At 40.6% G+C, this 21085-nt stretch overlaps 1 protein-coding gene across 1 annotated transcript in view; it reads left to right on the plus strand.

Moving 5' to 3' along the window:
• The first annotated feature begins 4727 nt into the window (after positions 1-4727).
• RAB26 (RAB26, member RAS oncogene family) overlaps positions 4728-21085 on the plus strand; it is a 176915-nt gene continuing 160557 nt past the window's right edge. The window contains exon 1 of the mRNA XM_072417504.1: positions 4728-7150. Coding sequence (XP_072273605.1) covers positions 6977-7150 — 174 coding nt within the window. The 5' untranslated portion in view covers positions 4728-6976. The remainder of the gene's footprint in view (positions 7151-21085) is intronic.

The raw sequence follows: 21085 nt of genomic DNA on the forward strand, positions 1-21085 counted from the left end.
TGTGCAAGCTTTGCAGCAACTTGGATCCTTGAAGCGACATGTTCCTTATTGATTGCAGTTTCTACTTCAACTCTGGAGGAAAAACTGCATTGCCAATGCAATGGCAACGCGTTCAAATGCATTGACCTGCGGTGCAGTTTTCTACTCCTGAAGCCTGATTTATTAAAACTCTCCAAGGCTGGAGAAGACACACCTTCATTAGTGAAGCTGGGTGATCCGGAAAACCTATAATGGATCTGGCAATTGGCTAGAAGAAATCTATTCCAGGTTTGCTGGATCACCCAGGTTCATTGATGAAGGTCTATCTTCTCCAGCCTTGGAGAGCTTTAATAAATTGGCCTCTATAGCAGCAGTTTGTTATGCATCTGTGAGCAGCTAATTGTGCAGTTTTTGACTGCAAGTCTAAAAGAACCCCAAGTGTCCAGTGGTGCGATCAGTAAGCAGCAGCTGGCTTTCCATCGGTCCGACAACCCCCTCCAAATACTGCCCTAATCACAGTCAACAGTGCTGTTTAGGGAGCAGGGATGATTTTGATAAGGGTTTGAGTGTGGTTGGACCCAGAACACTGGAGATAATGGCTATTGTTTGGAGTGAGAAAGACATGGTTCGACTCTCCTATGTCCTGCCAACACAGGGTATTTAACAACAACACTTATTACTGTATAAACAGCCTGGATACATTACAAATATAATAACAAGGGATTAATTTGGCTTTATTGAATATCTAAATATTCTGGCCACAGTTCTATTCTTAGCCACCAGCTCCTTCTGAATATACATATTTGATTCCTATCGACATACGCTGCCCTGACAACAAAATGACTCCAGTCCATTGTGCGAAGTGATTGGTGCACTTTGAAAACAACCAATTGAAGAAATAGATAAACACGTTGTAGAGCTTCGATTTTAATCTATCTTAGAATGGCAGAAAAGAAATGAGATGCTAGCGTATACTGGCAATATATGGCATACTGATCTAATCATAACACAATTTGCAATTTGCAACTCAGCAATATTAACATTCAGACCTATGGAAAAAAACCTGTGATATATTGTGCAAACAGGGTCACAGAATAAGACTGGAAAATCCATTTATAAGCTCCATACTGATGAACAGACACATTGACAATAGGTAAAAGATGTGAACAATCTGAAACCTGAGTAGTAAGGAAACAATGCAGAGCAGCTTAAAGGGAAAGTATAATGTGCTTCTAGTGAGTGAAATTTTTGAGCTTTTATTACAGTTTTACCTTTAAATTGTTTTTCACATTTGTAAAACCTTGTTCGCATACATTTGTAAATTTGAACTGAAAGAGACTTTTAGACTACTAGCAGCTGCTGTAGCTATTACAATGACTTTTTATTGCCTACCATCTGCTATGAAAAGATAAGCTACTCAAACCTACTTGGACATCACAGCAGCTACCCCCCTGTTTAGCAGCCATTGTCAACCAGAGTTCCGTAAAACTCAAAGCTTCCTCCATAATTGACCCCCTTCTGATTGCATAGTTCTGGGGCCAACACCACTTGGTAGCCCCAGCTGAAAGATTCTAATGATGTTTTTAGGTGTCTATAAAGGCGTTACTGTAGCCACAAATTTTTCCACCGGTCATCACCAATATAAGTCCCATTGACCGCCACGAAAATTGGGTATGGTAGGGTCTCCCTAAAAGCTAAAAATAATTTCAAGGGTTCCAAAGAGGCTGAAAAAGCCTGTTCTAAGGTATAAATCACTTGGCAAAGGGTATCAACCTGGTGAGAAGTCAGTTAACCTTCCAGCATCATTATAGGGTTGATTCATACATGGCAGAGATACACACCCTGTATTTAAACAGCAGCTCCATATCCTACCTCCACCATTAAATGCCAACTTTATAACACCTGTTATTGGATCTTCAATCCTGATGCCGTAGATCTCTCATGATTTTGGTGCAGGGTGGTTAATATTTCTTATGGCTTACAAAGGAAATAGGCGTTTGAATGTTTAAAGACAAGTTAATGGTTGAGACCTTTCCTGAGAACAACATGGAGGCCATTTTGCTAACTACAATTTTTGCTGGAATTACTTGTGTATTATACCAATTCACTGGTTTCAATACTTTGGATTAATACTGAGAACAAATATGCTGATGAAGAGTTTTGATTTACTTGTTCAACATGTTTTATTTACATTGCTGACTCCAAAATTCCTGAAGCCAATGGATCAACTCAGAAGCCAGGAAACCCACATAAATATATACAAACCAGGAAGTGCGGCCTACCTCAAAATATACAGCCTTCCCGTCCTATCAACCAGGCCGCTGAATACTGCACATATGCAGACATTTTTGTATAGATCCCAATGCCGGGACTGTGTATTGAAACTTGGCTTGGCACACTTTAGGCCTTATTTCCGGGAACACAAAGTTCAACATCTCCCATAGCAACCAACACAGAGTCTCCTTTCCTTTTGTAAATAAAAATGGAAGAACTTTACTGGTTGCTATGGGCACATCATCCTTTAATCTATGTTATACAAAATGATGTTTGTTCCTAATACTTCCAGCATTTCAGGGCAGAATTAACTTGTCATTGAAATGTCAGCCTTCATTGTGTACAGGCAACACATAAGGTCGGGGGTCTGGTGAGATCTCCATTTTGTATATGATGCTGCATTGCTGCGTTGTTCCATTGAACATTCTAATCATCATAGTTTTACTGTTCCCACAATTGCATGTACAACATATACTAATCTACGTGGCTTGGTGCACACAATTGCAACAAGTATGGTGGTTCCATGGTGCTAAAGTGCTCTTCCTGGATATGTACATTGCATGGCAACCCTAACTGGCTGACTGTTAGTTTTTAAAAACAACGTGTATAGTAAACAATTGCTATTTTATTTCCTAAAATACTGTTTTTACTTTGTTTTAGTGTGGCTGATCTTCTGGTGCCTTTATCAGCTACCTTCTATCTACGATATATGTGTGCAGCATGTACTACAATTGCAACAAGCATGGTGGTACAAGTAGGCTTAGGTTAAGGAAAATTTTATATTGGCGGTGAGATTGTGGTGCAGCTATGGTTTCCTCTCATAGAAAAACCTTATCCATGGCTGGGTCGTTACATGTAGTGCTCACCCGCAGCAGCTAATAGAGAATGAATAAGGGGGGTGGCAGTGAGCAGTTAAATACAGCCTGCTATATAATGTGCTTCTTTTACAACCAGAGCGGGGGGTACATAGGGTACATGCATAAAGTGTGCCGCTGTACAAGGGCTCCAGACCATTTTTGGCCAACATATCAGTTGGACCAGGGGGGCCCAAATCAGTTGTACCTAGGAGCCCACTGTTTGCTACTTCCACCACTGAAAACCAGCACAGTGTTGTGGGTGGCCAAGTGAACGCCAGATGCCAGGCGCTGCACGGAACTGCTTTTCTCAATGCAAGTACTGACCCTTTATAAGAACAAAAAGGGGGGGACATAGGGAGGTGCAAGGTCAGCCGCTATAAAGGGACCTCAATCCCTCCTCGGCCAACAGAAGCCACCACAAGGGCCCCAAGACAAATTGGCGAGGGCCCCCTAAATCAGCTCAGATCACTGTTGGCTACGTCTACCACTGAGAACCAGCACAGAGTTGAGGGTGGTAAAGCGACTGGCACTTTGACAGATGTCAGGAGCTGCAAAGGAGCTGCCATTCCCATTGCAAGTCTTAATGTACCCTTATAATGTAACCACGTCCATTGGCCGCATTGGATATGCAAGGCAATTTATCAACAATGCAATGCAATGCAATCCACACGCCATACATTTCCTCCATTTCATGTTGTATTAGCTCATGCAATTTTGGTAATTGGGTTGCCATTCAGTTTAAAGCCTATATAACATTTTAGCATCGAATTTTCAAGCTATAAAATACAGAAAACGTTATGATTTGCTCTCCCAGCATGTAACAATAATTGATTGATTACTCAAGTCACCTTCGCCACCTTGCTTACGTTTATTTATATTTTGCTGGGATCGATCACATATTCTAAAAAACAATCGTTGCATGAAACCCAATAATTGGCCTTGATTAGATGCTTCTATCTTTGCACGTATGACAAGCTTTATTAACGATGTCATTAATTCGTGTCAAGCTGGTTGCAATATTGGCTGCATGGACTGGAGACATGACAGGTGCCCTGTAAATGTCCTGATGCATTCCATGCATAAACCTCAAGACAATAGACACTTTTTGATGATGTTTATTATTTTAATAGAACAGGAAATGAATTTTATACAATAAACATTACAAATTCTCTATATGGATGTTGGGCTGCTGGTACTGTGATGGGAAGTGGATTGTATATAGAGTAAGCAGCATGCTTGGAATTGTATTTAATTTTGCTATAAAGCACAGGATCTTTGTTGGCTTGCTGTTTTTTTCTGGTTGCACACAATTATACTGACATGAAGAGGATGAGAGTAGGGATTAGGGGAGGAGGTGAGGTGGGGAGGGGATCCAGCACTAGCCGAACACGGCTGGATGTTCACACGATGACTGAGGGATCCAGCAACAACATCTGTCTCCTTTTTTATTATTTTCTCCTTTCATTTAAATAACCCCGCCTTCAAACCGCGCTGATTGGTCGGGTGGGATCTCTATGGCGGTAGTTGAGTAAGAGAGTCGTAGCAGATTGGCTGTCGGAGCTGTCACGGAGCCAGGCAGCCACGCCTCTTTCCAGGGCTGATACCGGTGCCTGAGAGGTGAGAGAAGCGGACGGCGGGGAGAGAACACCTGACCGGGTTATTGTAGCTGACCTCCCGGGACTGGGAGCTGTTCACCGGCAACAGGGGAGCGAGGCGTGCCGGGGAGAAGTTCTGAGGAGGGGTGCGGGGCTGACCAGTCAGGTTAAGCTGAGTGAGGGCTGAGTATTGGGGTGCAGGGGGGAGCAGCCAGGCAGCACTATTGGGGTGCAGACCTAGCTGGGTATTGGGGTGCAGGGATAAGGAGTGAAGTGTTAGTATAGGAGTGCAAGGGTGAGGCATTAGGGCTGAGAATTTGGGGTGCAAAGGTAGGGAGTGAGGGCTGGGTATTGGGGGGTAAGGAATGAGGGATGAGTTTAGGGGTGCAAAGCTGAGGTGCCAATATAGGGGTGCAAGGGTAAGGAGTAGGAGCTGAGTATTGGGGTGCCAATATAGGGATGCAGGGGTAAAGAGTAAGGGTTGAGTATTGGGGTGTAATAGTAAGGGGTGAGGGCTGAGTTCCCAGTATAGGGGTGCAAGGTTAAGGAGTGAGGGCTGAGTATTGGGGTGTAAGGCTAAAGAGTGAGGTTTTCATATAGGGGTGCAGGGCTTAGAAGTGGGTACTGGCTATAATGGTGCATGAGTGGGGAGTTAGGTGTCACTGTAGGGGTTCAGGATTTAGTATTGGGGTACAGACCCAGATGTAAGGTGTAAATATAAGGGTACAGGGCTGAGAACAGGGGCTATTATTGGTGTGTGGGGTACCTATTAAAGTACAGAAGTGTACTTCTGTATTGGGGTGTGTAGCTGAGAAACGTAATTGGGGTGTAGCTGGGGAGTAAAGGATCTGTTTTGGGGTGTGGGCTCAGTATTTGTGGGTAGATTTAACCGTGAGGGGGGAGAACTGAAGTTTAGAGTGGAAGTGTAAAGGGTCAGTATAGGGTTGTACAGCCAAAGTGTTAGGGGGTCAGTATAGGGGTGTACAGCCGAAGTGTGAGGGGGTCAGTATAGGGGTGTACAGCCGAAGTGTGAGGGGGTCAGTATGATAAGACTTGTATTAGGTGTACAGGGTATAATAAAGGTTTGATACTTATATGGGTAAAAGTTATATTATAGTATGAGTATGTTTGGATTAAATGTTCATAACTGGGGTGAAAATTGTAATGTAATTTAGTGAAGGGGTGTAAAATGGGGAGACATTACTACAGAGTGAGGAATCAATAGCAACATACAGATTTTTAGGGGTGAGGAGCCAGTAGAGGGGTTCTTTCTTAGTTCTGGGGTTTGCTGAGTAGAGTTTTAATAGTGGCATACAGGACACAGAGGAAAGGATCAGAATATACATAAAAACCACTACTACTTTGAACTGGTTCTGAGCGTGCAGGTGAATATACAGAGCTGTGCAAGTCATAGGGTAAAAGGAGGAGAGAATGAACACAGCAAGGCAGTGCTGAACAGAGCAGAGAACAGAAAGGAAGAACGGAATACAGAGAGCAGCCGAGCAACCCAGCAGAGTGCAGGAGAGAAGAGATTACACAGAGAATTGGTTGCAGAGATCCTCAGCGATCACATATACAGAATAGACTGAGCTGGCACACAAGTTCGAAGCCAAGTTGAGTGGAAAAACCAGAGCGGAGACGCAAACCAAACAGGTTAGACTAGAAAAGAGAGATTTAGTGCGTTCTGACCACATAGCAAAGAGAGATTCACAGCGTTCAGGCTGCATAGAAAAGAGAACAGAGGGGTAAAGCTGGAAGGCTTATAAGGTAACCAATACAAGGCGGAGGAACAGAACGAATCAAGTGTGCAGAAGGACTGATCAAGCTTTCCTACAGTGCAAAGAGGTCGGTCGGGTAGCAGGAACACCTGTTTTTAATGCCAAGAGTGGATCTGAAATTGTGACAATTATCAACAGAAGGTGGAGGCATTGTTTGGACACCTCTTTGTTTTTGGAGTGTAATTGGGGCTACGTAGACACTTAAGCATCCGATTTGTCCAAGAACACAATTTAACGTTGTCTCTAGAGCATCTGAAAGCCAGTGCAGACAATAGCAGCTGGGGTCTTTGTTGGAATTCAAGCCAACCGTTTCTTGAGGGCACAATAAGAGCCGGTCTGAGAAGCGAGATGCTTCATTAATCCTCTGTACTCTATTTATCTCCAAGGCACCCTCCGGTGATTATCTATACCTATTCTTTGCTGGGACCTGGTTTTCCTGTAATTTGGCACTCTGGCTTGTACCCTGTTGGCAGCGACACCTATACGCCAGAGGATGTCGAGGAAGAAGAGTCAAAAAAGTAAAGGTAGCAGCTCCCCTGCTTCATGCGGTGTCCCAGCTACCAAGGAGAATGGCAAGGTGGGCACCGATTGCCATAGCAATGGCATGGTAATGTCAGGACGGCCATCCCTCAGCAACAGTGGGGAGTTTTACGACATTGCATTTAAGGTGAGACGATTGTTATTTGATGTATATTTCATGTGTCTGTTATGATATATTGAAAAGCAATGTATAAAAGTTATTTGTTTGCAATATTTTTTTATTATTTTTGTAAAAGATAATCACCCCAAGTGAAACAAAAGTTACAAGCAGAGGTTATTTACTTCAACCTGATGATCAGTACCTGTACGTTGCTAGCCATGCCCAGATCCTGCATGAGACACTTGATGGACCTGGGGGTTACCTTCAGACACTGCATACTCTATGATGGGAGTGGGAATCGCAAATCGGGCACTAGAGCAGAGGTCCCTAAACTTTGCAAACAAAGGGACCACTTTATTGTCCTTTAAACTGAAATGGAGAGCAGACTGTGGCCAGTGGGAGAGGAATACACCACGTAAGTAGGAGTAAACTATTTCCCAGGCTCGGTGGACTGTGAGATTAAAAAAAGGCAAGTGCCTATAATCCGAGGGGGAGAAATTACTTTTGATAACGGGGGAGTATTAGTGCACCCTTGTTGGTATCAGTGCTGGTATTCTTGTACCATCAATGATGCCAGTTGGAGAAATTGTGCTGGAAATATGCCTTGTTTGCATCTATACAAATATAATACCCTAGGGGCCACACTAGGGTTGGCTGCACCAGTAGGTGCATACTAGGTGCATACTAGACTCTGTATAGTTTGTTTTAAAAAACTATGCATGCTGTCCAGCTTCATTTAGCTCTTTCCTTCCCAGCCTTTCTGTCCTTCTGTCCAATTTCAACCAGGCTCAGCATCCCATGTGGGCATTACTTAGGGTCTGCATGTAGTACAGCTTGCAAAGTAATCCCAACCCTTCCAGACTGAAACCCATCCATTATTTGCATGATGCATATTTGCATAACTGCATCAGGAATGGGGACTCTTGAGAGGAGTTAACTAAGTACAGTCCCTCCCATCAGCCATGATCGTCCTTCACTTCATAGAGAAGTACAAGGAACCAGTAAAGACATTGCTAAGTCTAATATAAAGTATGTGATGAAAACAGATGTTATGTAAGGTAAACACAACCATGTTATGTAAGGTAAAAGTTCTGTTTGCTTAGGTTTTTTTTTTAAAAGGAACACCCTTTTTAAAAAAAAAAAAAAAAAAAAAAAAAGGTTGGAGCACCGCCCCCTAATTCTCGTTTGCCTAGGCCAGGGGCAAAGTTTTATGGCCACTAGGCCATTTTTGGGGTGGACGGGAGCACACTAGGCCAGACTCGCCCTAATGGCTCTGCCCACCACCAGGGAACGCCCCCCTGAAGTGAAATCCCTCTCCTCCGTATGCATTGCGGAGGAGAGGGATTTACCTTCAGGGAGCTTTCCCTATTTACCGCACCGGCTGAAGTATCAACGCCCGCTGCAGTAAATAGGGGAGCAACTGCAAGGGGGCAGCACCGGAGCTCCAGCGGCTCAGGTATAGACCGGAATGAACTACCGGCTAAGCCGTATCTGGCCTAAAGGCCTGAGTTTGCCGACTCTTGGCCTAGGCGGTCGAGAATGAATGGGAGCGCAAAGCCTGCCGGAATACCTACATCATGCATGCCAGGAGACTCTTGGGTGCTCCTTCTGCGCATGCTCGAGTATCTCAGGCATGCCCAGAAGGAGCTTTTTTTGTGAAAAGAGAAAAATTTGATGATCATGCGCGAAAATTTGATTCATGCGCAGTGAGATCGGCAAGTTTTTTTTCCAAACTACGTCACCCGATCTCGCACCAGCGTCAGATGACATAGGAAGAAGAAACAGGAAGAAGAGACGAAGGTGGCGCCGCCCGGCGTGCCAGCCTGAGACAGTTCCCGGGGAACCCGATTGGAAGTTCCCGATGGAAGACACCTCTGGACCGATCAACTGCTGTGCGGGATTGAAGGTAAGTAGATTTTTTTTTGTTTTAGTCACTTTTGAGTTTGCTTCCTCTTTAAGATTTTAATTAACATGTTCAGTGTTCAATACAGATTTTTTTTTAAGCTGGATGGGAAGAAATTGTAGGAGGGTGGCAGCCCCTGTATTGTAACGCAACTGTTCAGTAACCACCCAAAAACAGCCGGGTGGATACTGAAAAGTGCCGTGTGGTGCGCCCAGCTAAAGGGCTGGAGAGAACACTGTTATTGATGAGAGAAAGAATAGCAGAGTGATGTTCAGAAAACTAAACAAAAACACATTTTTCATTAATTACAAAAATAATTTTGCTTTAATTGTTTGATTTTTAAATTGAAGGATTACTAATAATTTTGTTCCCTGTTGTTACTAATACGTCTCTGGAGCCCGGTGTTCCGCATTCATTTATTTTGAGTCTTAATTAGCAAGCATAATAGCCTTATGTTTTGTTCAGCAGTACCTCTCAGGTTCCAGCTGTCAAAAAATGATCTACAGTCCATAAAAATGAGAACAAAATAAAATCTATTTAAAAAAAGACACATTGGGCTAGTTATAAAACAAGATAATTCCCACTAGTGAAAGTTTAAGGGAATGTCTGATTCCTTGTTTTATAACGAGAGTCCATCAAGGATACGTACACAGCTTCCCTAAGTCTGTTTCCAAAAAAAAATAAGTAATTTTATTTATTTAGCTTATTTGTAATAAAAAAAGGTAGCTTGCTGTTGTAATATCTAAATATAATTCAGATGTTTATTCCCAGGCAAACATTACCCCAGGTACACATAATAATAGCCTTATGTTACAATAAATTATTAATTACTAAAGTGTTACATGTAAAGGGCCGGAAATAAGGATGTTGTATTATTTTGTGTGATTTAATATTCTTTTATGATAATAATTCTTCCTGCCCCCTACCTTCCAGTGACATAGAAATTGTGCTCATTATGGCCTCATTATTTCCAAAATGATTTCATTTCAGTATGGTAGTGGCACTGCCATGGCGGCGGACCCACATGCTGCTATAGTAAGCTATAGTAAGCATGATTTTGGTGCTACCGTGTTTCCCCGAAAATAGGACCTACCCCGAAAGTAAGCCCTATTGGCTTCTTCGGAGGGTGTGGTCACATGGTACACGAAGGGATACCAAGAGGAAGGAGAGAGCAGGAGATTTCAAAAGCACTGGAGCAAGGGGTGAAGAAATCGCAGGGTTAATTAACCTACAGTACTCTGGTGTGACACTAGCACTAGGAGGTTGGTGGATTCTCTTTTCAAAAGGTCCTTGCTGGTATTTCATTCATTAGCAGCAATGCATATTTATTAATTGATTTTTTTTTTTTTTGCTTTTACTCAGATTTAACATGTAATTCTATGAGTCACATGTTTATTGTCAGCACATTTTCTTGTTATGTTGCACTTGTTTGCTTATGAAGCTGTGTTTTTTTTAATTACTCATTTATGTCAATTCTTATTCATGACTTCTTGTACATAACAGAAGAAATCTGTGATTGACAGGTCACAGGTAACACAGAGGTATCTTTCTATAGTAATATTGGTTGCAGGTTTTGGTAAATACAGATTTTTGTACATGAATAAATATAGATTTTTTTGTGAGAAAAATAAGACATCCCCTGAAAACAAGCCCTAATGAGATTTTCAGAGGTAAAATAAATATAAGACAATGTCTTATTTTCGGGGAAACACGGTACCTTAATATAATAAAAAAAAAAAAAAAACAGGATAAAGGTTTGGGGACTGAAATAAAAACCATTATCACTGCTTTAGCTCCAGACTACAGTAGGTTTCTGCTTCACCGGGGCCAAATGTTATTCCAAAATTTTTCACAGGTTAGATTAGATTTATAACAAAACTTGATTGTGAGTTTTTGAAAAGTACAATCCTTATTTCTCAGAAAAGACAAATTCACAGAGGTCCACTTTAAGCTTTCAGTATTTTGGCAGCTCTGTTAGAGGTACAGTTATCACTTGGTGGAGCAATGTTTTCTAAGCCATTTCTAATACATTTGCCTTGCATATTCATAGATTCCATTTCATTTCATTCTGAGTAGTGAAGCAGATCTAAACTGTCGGATTAACCCAAGTTAGTTATCCCCTTAAACTTAAATAAATAATAGATCTCTGTCAGCAGCTCTGGGCTCCCTCTGGTTTCTGGTTGAAGAATACAACTATGGGGGGGTGATGTGGTAGCTCAGTGGTTAGCACTCTGGCTTTTGCAGCTCTAGGTCCCAGGTTCGAATTCCAGGACACTATCTGCATGGAGTTTGCAGGTTCTCCCTGTGTGGGTTTCCTCTGGGTACTCCGGTTTCCTCCTAAAGTCCAAAAACATGCAGTTAGGTTAATTGGCTTCCCCCCAAAATTGACCTTAGAATGTATTAAAGACATATGACTATGGGGGGACATTATATTGTGAGCCACTTTGAGTGACAGCTACTGACATGACTATGGACTTTGTACAGCCCTGCGTAGTATGTGGGCACTGTGTAATAATAATAATAATAATATTACTATCTAAAGGCGGAATTGATTTGGAAAAGAGGAATGGATTCATGAGTGCATGCAGGAAGCTGATGGAATCTACAAAGCCATTATGAAGTGCTTGACTACTAGTGGTAAGAGAAAAATACAAACCACAAGGTTAAGAGGCAGCTCTCTTCAGCTCTCTTTCTGCAATAACCACCTGCCTGACTAAGGGTTTTTTCAAGGTAGGACTTGAGTTCCACTTCAATACACATCAGTCCATGTAATGGGTGCTTGACTATCAGTAAATAAAAGCCCCAAGGGGAACACTGGGACCCCTGAAATGTGTTGGATATATGTTACTGTCATGCGTCAATAAAATCTAATATTGGATGTTTTTGCGTTATTGTGCCTCGCTCTCCCTACAATCATTTTACACAAAGATGTATTTGTATGGATGGTTGTTACTTTGATAGGTGCTCCCTAAATCAGACAATAGATAAGTCTCGGACAGTAAGTGGCTTTGTTGAACATATAATCTGTCCTTTGCCAGTCCAAATGTGACTCTGTGCTCCCGCTGTGGCTGGTGATTTTGGAGCAACTAATAGGTAAGTTTGTTTTTTGTCTACTATAAATAACGGTCTATTGATTTAGATTTATTAGGTGATGATCTAATGTCTATAGGACATCCCCAGATATCGCTTTTTTATTGGCAGCAAAAACTAGCAGACAAATTAGAAATCCTTTGGTCTTTCCATTAGTAAGGTGAAACTTGAGGTGCTTGTAGTGTGTCTCCTCTGCCAATTTCCAAAGGCCTGAACATGAACACTTGTCCAATGGGGCCAGTTGTTTTTCGAGATGTGCTGGCTAGTACAGGTGATGGAGTATCCAGAAGGTGCGAGGTTGTGGGATGTTGGGGGATCAACTTAAAGTGGAACAAAAGTCCCCGTTTGCAAAATACTTGATTAGGCAGGTGGCCATTGCAAAAAGGAACAGGCTATATCAGTTGTGCAATAACCTGTCTTACCTGGCTGATTGTGCCGGGAAACTGTCAAAAAATCATTTGCAGCTCTGTGATGGTTGCCACTGGAACCCAGCAATACCGGCTTCCCTTGTGCATGCTGGGAATAAATGAACTCCTGCCTGGCCTAGGGAGGGAATTACATCATCCTGGGATGGCCAATCAAGATTCCTGAAAACTGTCTCTAGGAAGAAGAGAAAAAGGAAGATGATGGTGCCCTGCAATTTAACGGGGATAGGTGAGTCGCCCGTGTTTAGTTTAGCTTTAAGTGCATTAAAGGGTTTAAATCTGCTTTACATAAACCTGTTGGATAACTTCCATGTTCTGTATATCTGTATTATATAACATCAAATCAGCTCATACCTATCCATTGAGGATATTATAGTTCTATTGTGCTTTAGGCAGGTTTATATTACTCTAGGGTTTGCAGATCTGTTTCAAGGAACTTGCTTGTAGATAGATTGAGCAGACTAAGGAGGTTCTGCAGGAAGTGAAACATGATTTCATGTAGTCACAAAGGGGGCCTGTTTAACTTTAAGGTCCGAGTTTGTTAAATCAGAACTGAAGGCAGATGTACGCTAAATCATAACTGTATTCATTACATCTGCAATACATGAATAGTTCCACATGGATTGTGTTTTTAAAAACACTGCAAGTACAGACGAGGACCAGTTTATGTGCCAGAAATCCAATGAGCTCCTTATTTCTCATAGTGAGCTGACCGTGTAGTGCTGAAGTCCCAGTCTTGTCAGCCCTGTCCATGTTCTTTTTTAGAACACGGAACACCTCCCGTTTCCTTATCCCCATATTATAAGTGTGGGTTTTCCACTATCTAGCCAGCTGACAGCGATGTCCCTTTTGCAAAAAAAACATGCATACATTCCTATTTACACTATTTTAAAATAGTTAAATATGTTTGGCATCCCCTGGGGATCTCAAAATTTACTGAACTCCTGCACACAAATGTACATCATTACAGGCTGGCCAATCAGGTTGGCTAAAGATTTGGAACTCAGAAAAAGAAGATGGTGGTACCTAGGTTAGTATAATTAAAAAATTGCAATAGGGCAGGTAAGTTAATTTTAATATTGAAGGAACATTGCATGCCCCTTCTGCAATAAAGGATCTTCGAAGTTACACTTTATGATGTTTTAGTTCTGCTTTAAGTGCATCAGGGGAGGAGTTGTCAGCTTTGTGAAATTAGGAGCTTTTGGAATTAAAAATAACATGGAAATCTGAGTCTTAACTGTATTAGTCAAGCTTGGCGTCCAACCCCTCATTTAATCCAAGGTCCCCTAATGTGAAAATAGACACCTTTATGCAGGCGACCTTTATGTGCATGGTAAAAAGTATTTACTAGTCAAAGGAAAACATTATACATATTTAATTACTATATAAATAAAATATTATTTAGTATTACAGTATAATTTCATATATATATATATATATATATGTACTCTAAGTAGCCCAAACACTTATCTGAATCACTGGTCACCTAAAGCTAGGTACCCACGTCAGATGATTCTCGTCTGATAATCACGGCAGGGCTGATATCAGATGAGAATCTGACGTGTGTACAGCGCATATTGATCGCCATTCATGGATCGGCTCTGTGGGATCCATGAATGACGAACGACAAATGATCATAATAGAAGTGAAGGGGACCGGGGTGCTGCTTCATCATTCTCCCCCCTCTCCTCTCCATAGACCAGAACGGTGTTGTATGTACAGTGCTCGTTCATGCATCTTTCAGTATTTTGTCTTTGGAAAGGATCGTAAAAGATCCTTTCCAGTGACAATTATTGTACGTGTGTACCCAGCCTAAATCTAAATCTTCTCTGTTTCACACTGAAGAGCAGATGGGTCCTTCTTTAGGTGCTCACTACAATGACATTTGTAGTGATGATTTGGACACTTTTCAATGGCTGTCCCAAAGGCAATGCTTTTATAGATTTTAAAGGCTTTAAGTGGCTATATTATGGGAATCAATTGTGAAAAAAAACTGTTAAGCAGTGGGTTGGAACTCCAATGGTATAATGCCCCCCAAAAGAGGCATTATACAGGGTCGTATAGCAGCAGATTCAGGTAAGTAAAAAAAACAATGATTTTGCTACATAGGGAACAACAACAGGTACACTTAGCTACTCCCACCTCACCCTTCCCCATTGGTTCAGAACTGTTTACTACTAGGTGGCTGGGAAATATATCAAGAACCTGTAATGTGACGGAAACTCTTTGACTTTCAATGATTTTTATTAGTTTTACAAATTTTTCAACAGACAACAAATACAAAAATAAAAAATACACAGGACAACCTAACAGGGGAATACATAGTACCCCACACAAGACATGTCATGTCCAGACTCTAAACATCCTGAGTCCAGAATCATGTTACAATAGTTAGGTGCAACTACCTGGGGACCCCATGAACAAATTTTTTAGGGTGCACAGAGCTTGAAAGAAAAAAAACTTTGCCAAACAATGGGGCCTGCCTGGCAGAAGCTTTTTAAAGTTTTACTGTAATAAAAAAAGACAACTGCAACGTTATGTCTTCATTATTCATCCCAGTGCAGATTGGACACTGCGTGCCGCCATCTTCTTCCTTTGACTTCACCTGATCTCGCACTGCACAGGAGGGAGATCGGGTAACACGTTTTTCTAAATGTAAAAACAAATATGTGAAATCGGAAGTAAGTTGTGAAGCCCCTTTTGCCTGTACTCATCTTTTAGCCCGTTCAGTTCTCACCGTCACGGCAGTGTTAAAACAATCTTTTTTTCATTATATAAAATGTATATCCACCCTTTTATATAATGGACGATGATAGGTCCACTTTAAGCTAAACATTAATGGGAGGTCTGGCCACCACTATGTTTTATGAGCCATGGTTGGTCCATGCAGTGAGCAGATAATTTGTATATTAGGTGTGCTGAGTTCCTGATATAGGGCACATTTTGTTCCCCTAGCACATCATTCGGCATTATCTAGAAATACAGCCACAGAAATTTAGTTTGATTTTCTACAAATCTCATTTTACAACCTGGTTTTGAAGCATTAAGGATGAAGATAACCGTGTGTAATGCCGACCTTCAAGGGTGTCACAGTTTAAAAGATATATTTCGCTCGCTGAAAGCCTGGCTGTATTGCAAGTGTCAACTGATGAAATTCATAATGTATAATTCTTTTTGAAGTCAGGGGCTAAGGAGACGGTCAGGATTTATCTGCTTGAAGAGATATTAATGCTTTTACACGCCGACCTTACATGAAAAAAGACCGGCAGCTGGTTGACATAATATCAAATGAAAGATTGTTGTCCTTAAAAACTTTGGTAGGGGTGTAGACTAGTAAGCTTAAACATTTACAACGCTCATTTATTACTATGTACAGGTTTTATTATTATGCTGCTTTGTCTTATACAATTACATTTGTAGGAAAAGTAGAATAAGTTAGAACCCAATATACCCAGGCCATTGAACCCTAAATGCCCATTATTTATTAATATTATTAATATTATTATTATTATTATTGCTAATATTAATAATAATAATAATAATAATAAAAAACAGTATTTATATAGCACCAACATATTACACAGCCCTTGACAGTAACTCTATAGGGCATATTTATAATGCAGTAATCGTGACATTCACCAAATTTTCAAATAGTCATTGTTATTTCAAATACATTCACCAGCACGTTGACCAGTGTATATTTGATGAATTTTCTGCTTTATAAATATATACTTATAACTATTTTGCCCAATATAATTTTAATATATATAATGATTATATGTTACACGCCGTGTACAATAAAACAACAGAACTTTATGTAATCTACCATCCACTGGCTGCATTGAAGAAGTTGCTTTTACTCTGAATTTTAGCCTATTGCTTGTGCTAATAGGACTTAATTCACACCACCCGTTTTATTACGTACCATGGCGTGTTGCAGCTACTTTTATTTTAAATGGCACCCTGAGGCACCTATGCTGCAATGTTTTGCACCCAGTGCATATTGAAGTTGATTTACTGAATAAATAAAGGCTTATATTTGCAGTAATAGCCAGCCCTTTTGACAGATTTTATTAATATTATCTTGTTTTTATACAACGCCATCATATCACGCAGCACTTTAATCATAGTAATGTCACTAACTTTCCTTCAGGGGGGCTCACAATCCAATGTCCTTACCATAGTCATATGCCATTAATACAGTCCAACACCAGATCCCTGCAGGTCATCACTTGGCTCTCTCCCATTGATATTAGTCCCACCTAAACATGACCTAAACATTGGGAGACCTCCTAGGCTTCCCCAGCATACAGACTGCACTCAGCCTGCTCACCTGGCTTCAGGTTTCAAGTCCCCGTAGTCTTAAAGACAGGTACCCTTTTATTATCAGCCAGGTGCTCCAGAGTCAATCTCAACTTCTGGTCTGGAAAAGGGAGGAGTGCCTGGCTCATCCATTTCTCCCAGAACACTCCGAGCCTGGATTTCATATACAGAGCTGCAATTCTGCAATAACACAAAAACGGGCCTTTTAAATCCTTTTCTAGGAGAAAATGAGGTAAATGATGCCACATACCCACTGAATTTGGCATTGCACATTTCATAGTAATTACATAGCAAGTCATGTTGAAAAAAGACATAAGTCCATCAAGTTCAACCACTAGGGAAATAAACATACCCTAAATATAAAACCCTATAGACATAGATTACATAGCCGTCTACTACATTTCAAAAAAAGGTGATTTAAAAGAACAGAAAATATGATGCATATTTATTGAATATAGTAATTATGTATGCAGATTCTTATTAAGGATTTATTATTTCTTAGCTGAATTTGAAAATTAGCTAAGCAACTATTCACCATGATAAGTACTATCAGACATTCTAGATTTTATTGTCAACAGGTACTCTTTATAAGCAGCTCTGCTCCACATTTAGATCAACTTTGCTTTTCAAAAGCTCAAGTGATTTTAGAAAGAAAAAAGACTTGTCATTGCAGAGGATTAGATTTGCAATCAATGTTTTTTTTTTACTTTTGTGCTTGATGTGTGTCTGCACATAAAAAGTGATAAAGAAGCTGAACACGACGCCATCAGAACCATCTCGAGAAAGAAGGCTGATTCCTCCCGTTCGGAGCAATAGACCAAATTATAAAGATTGATGAATCATCACACATCTTGTAACTTTTATTAGGCATCAAAAAAAGTCTTTTTTTTTTGTCTGATTGCAATAGTAAGTGTTGATTTCCACAGCAAAATTATCAAGACAGTTTCCACATTTTGTCTCCGGAAACTTTTGATGCTGAAGTGGGTCAAGGGACTCTTTTATATATTACAGATAAACGGCTCTGATTTTTTCCCCCTTTCTAAGAAGCTTGTGAGAGATGGAAAAAAATTATCTCACAATCTGCTTCTGAAAAGCTTCAGTGGAACATTAAATGCTGTTGGGATTATATATATATATATATATATATATATATATAAAAAGACAACCCTTTGAATACAAAATAGTTTTTTCCTCATTGAGCGAGTCTGTAAAAGGGAGAGATATTACAGAGTTGATTTCAGAAACAAAAAATAATTATCTTGTTTTTAAGGTTTGGAAACATTGGCCGCCCACGGGATCGGCTACATTGGACCATGAAATGTGTTACTGGTCCCAGGGGCAAGAGGTGATTCAAAGGACCCTGAATAAATGTTATTACTTTTTTCATTTGGTTTTAAATCTTGAAAAGGTCATTGTATTAGTAGAAGGTACAGGTTTGTAACTTTAGATTTGCAGATGGGGGTGGCCTAAATGCATTTTTAAAGTGGACCTAGCATCTATTACAATGGCTTCAGAAAGTATTTAGACCTCTTCAACTTTTTTCAATGTTGTTATGTTGCAGCCTAATGCTTCTTTAAATCCTTTTCTTTACTCATTAATCTACACTCAGTATCCTGATAATGAAAAAATGGAAACAGATTTTTAAATAATTGTGTAATGTATTAAATAGAGAAAACTAAAATATCAAATTTCAGACCCTTTACTTAGTACGTAGTTGAAGCACCTTTGCCAGCAATTACAGCTTCAAGTGGTGAAACTTTGCGCACATGGATTGGGGGATTTTCTGCCAATTTTTTTTTGCAAATCATCTCAAGCCTGCATGGGGACAGGCAGTGGACAGCCATTTTCAGGTCTCTCCAGAGATGTTCAATAGGGTTCAAGTCAGGGCTCTGTCTGGGCCAGTCTAGGACAATCACAGAGTTGTGCCTAAGAGACTCCTGTGTTTTCATTGTTGTGTGCTTTCGGTCATTGTCATGTTAGAAAGGAAAACTTCAGCCTATTCTTGGGTCTGATCACTGTAGACCAGGTTTACATTGAGGATATTTCTGTACTTTGCTCCATTAAGCTTTCCCTCAACCCTGACCGGTCTCCCAGTCCCTGCTGCTGAAAAACACCCTCACAGCATGATGCTGCCACCACCATGCTTCACTGTTGGAATGGTATTGGGCAGATGCTGAGCGGTGCCTGCTTTCCTTTTAGAATTGAGGCCAAACAGTTCAATCTTGGTTTTATTAGACCAGATAATATTGTTCTTCACAGTCTAGGAGTCCTTTTTTTTGCAAACTCCAAATATTTCATGTGTTTTGCACTGCGTAGAGGCTTACATTTAGCTACTCTGACATAAATCCCAGATCAATGGAGGGCTGCAATTATAGTTGTCCTATGGAACTTAGTCCCATATCCATATAGGATCTCTGGAGCACAGTCATAGTGACCATTAGGTTCTTGATCACCAATTCTCCATTGTTGGCTTAGTTTGGGCAGGCAACCTCTTAGAAGACGGTTGTGCCAAACGTCTTAAAATTTGAGGATTATAGAGGCCGCTATGCTCTTCATGAACATATGAACCTTCAGTGCAGCAGATTTTTTTTCTGTAGCCTTCTTCTGGATCTGTGCTTTGCAACAATTCTGTCTCTGAGCTCCAAAGGCCATTCCTTTGACCTCATGGCTTAGTTTTATGCTCTGATATGCTTTGTCAGCAATGAGGCTTTCTATCGAGAGTGGTGTGCCTTTCCAAATCATGTCCAATCAAATTTATTTACCACAGGTGCACTGTAATCAAGGTGCAGAAACATCTCAGCAACAATCACGGGAAATGGAAGGCAGCTGAGCGAAATTTCCAGCATTGTTGCAACAGGTCTAAAATGTAGATGGTTTAGTGCAGCTTTTCCTGATCTTTTTAACTTGGAGGAATCCTTGAAATAAATTTTATGTTTTAGGGAACCCCGGCTATAATTATTATATCTACAGCTTGATGGTCAGTGGCAAAAATGCCTCTTACATTGCTGGCCATTGGAAAGAATGTCACCCTTATAGATATCCAAAAATATCATTAGTGTCACCTAAACTGACCTGAGGGGTATATTTTGCTGATTTCTCGAGGAATCCCAAGCCATATTTGTAGGAATTCTAGAGTTCCACCGAACCCTGGTTGATAAACACTGGTTTAGGGACAGTTGGTGTCGAGGGACTTGAATTGTCTGCTCATTGCCCTTACCTCAACCCTGCTTAACTCCTTTGGGAATGAATTGAAACACATTGAATTTTATTTTGTCTATTATCAGTAGCCGACCTCAAAAATGCTCTTTTGGCTGAATGGCCACAAATATCCACTTATACACTCCAAAAGCTTGTGGCAATTCTTCCCAGAAGAGAAGAGCTGTTATAACCACAAAGGGAGGGGGTGCATCTCCAAATCAATGCCAGACAGATTCTCTTTAATGCTGCTAACATTGCCTATATTGATTATGTTCATTTTCCAGTTGCAGCCAGTGCTCTGAAGTTATCTGTCATTAATCCCAAGTTATTTTAGCCACATACAGCTGTACCTGCGGTAGGGGCCTAATAGACACTTGGACTCCTTAGAATGCTTGAAGCATTACAATCCATGCTTTCTTTCCATTTACAGTAATAGCCAGACCATTTTACAGATTTCAATGTGAGATACTTATATCTCAGCATGCTCTGTTCACAGCTCTGTCCTAGAAATAACAACGTTTAAATGTGTTACCCCCATTATTGTTGGGGATCATGCATTCTGTGTGAGTAGTAACTTCTCTTCCCCATGTAGTGGGGAAAATTGCAGGCAGATGGAAGACCCTGAATTGTGACCCAACACATCAGTAACCACCCAAAAACAGCTGGATGGTTGCTGAAAAGTGTCGGGTGGTGCACCCGGCTAAAATGGGCTGGAGAGAGACTGTATATTATTTTTTATCACAAAATTTAAAGCTTTTTTGTTATTGATACATTTACAGTGGAAATGTAGTCTCAATGTATGATTGTGTATCATTGCTTTTTGTTCACTTTTGAATAAACGTTTTTGATTAAAAGAAAAAAAAGCAGTAAACACACCTTCTCTTATAACCTTTTTTAAAGCCATCTACCTAGGTACCTTCTTACCTCTTTTAGTCAGTGCCGGCCTGCCCAGGTGCATACAATCCTTCTACAGAAAACTTTTTTCACAATGCCTGCAACTGCATACAAATAAAACGGGCCTAT

This window comes from Pyxicephalus adspersus, chromosome 7, assembly GCF_032062135.1.
Source record: "Pyxicephalus adspersus chromosome 7, UCB_Pads_2.0, whole genome shotgun sequence".
NCBI lineage: Eukaryota > Metazoa > Chordata > Amphibia > Anura > Pyxicephalidae > Pyxicephalus > Pyxicephalus adspersus.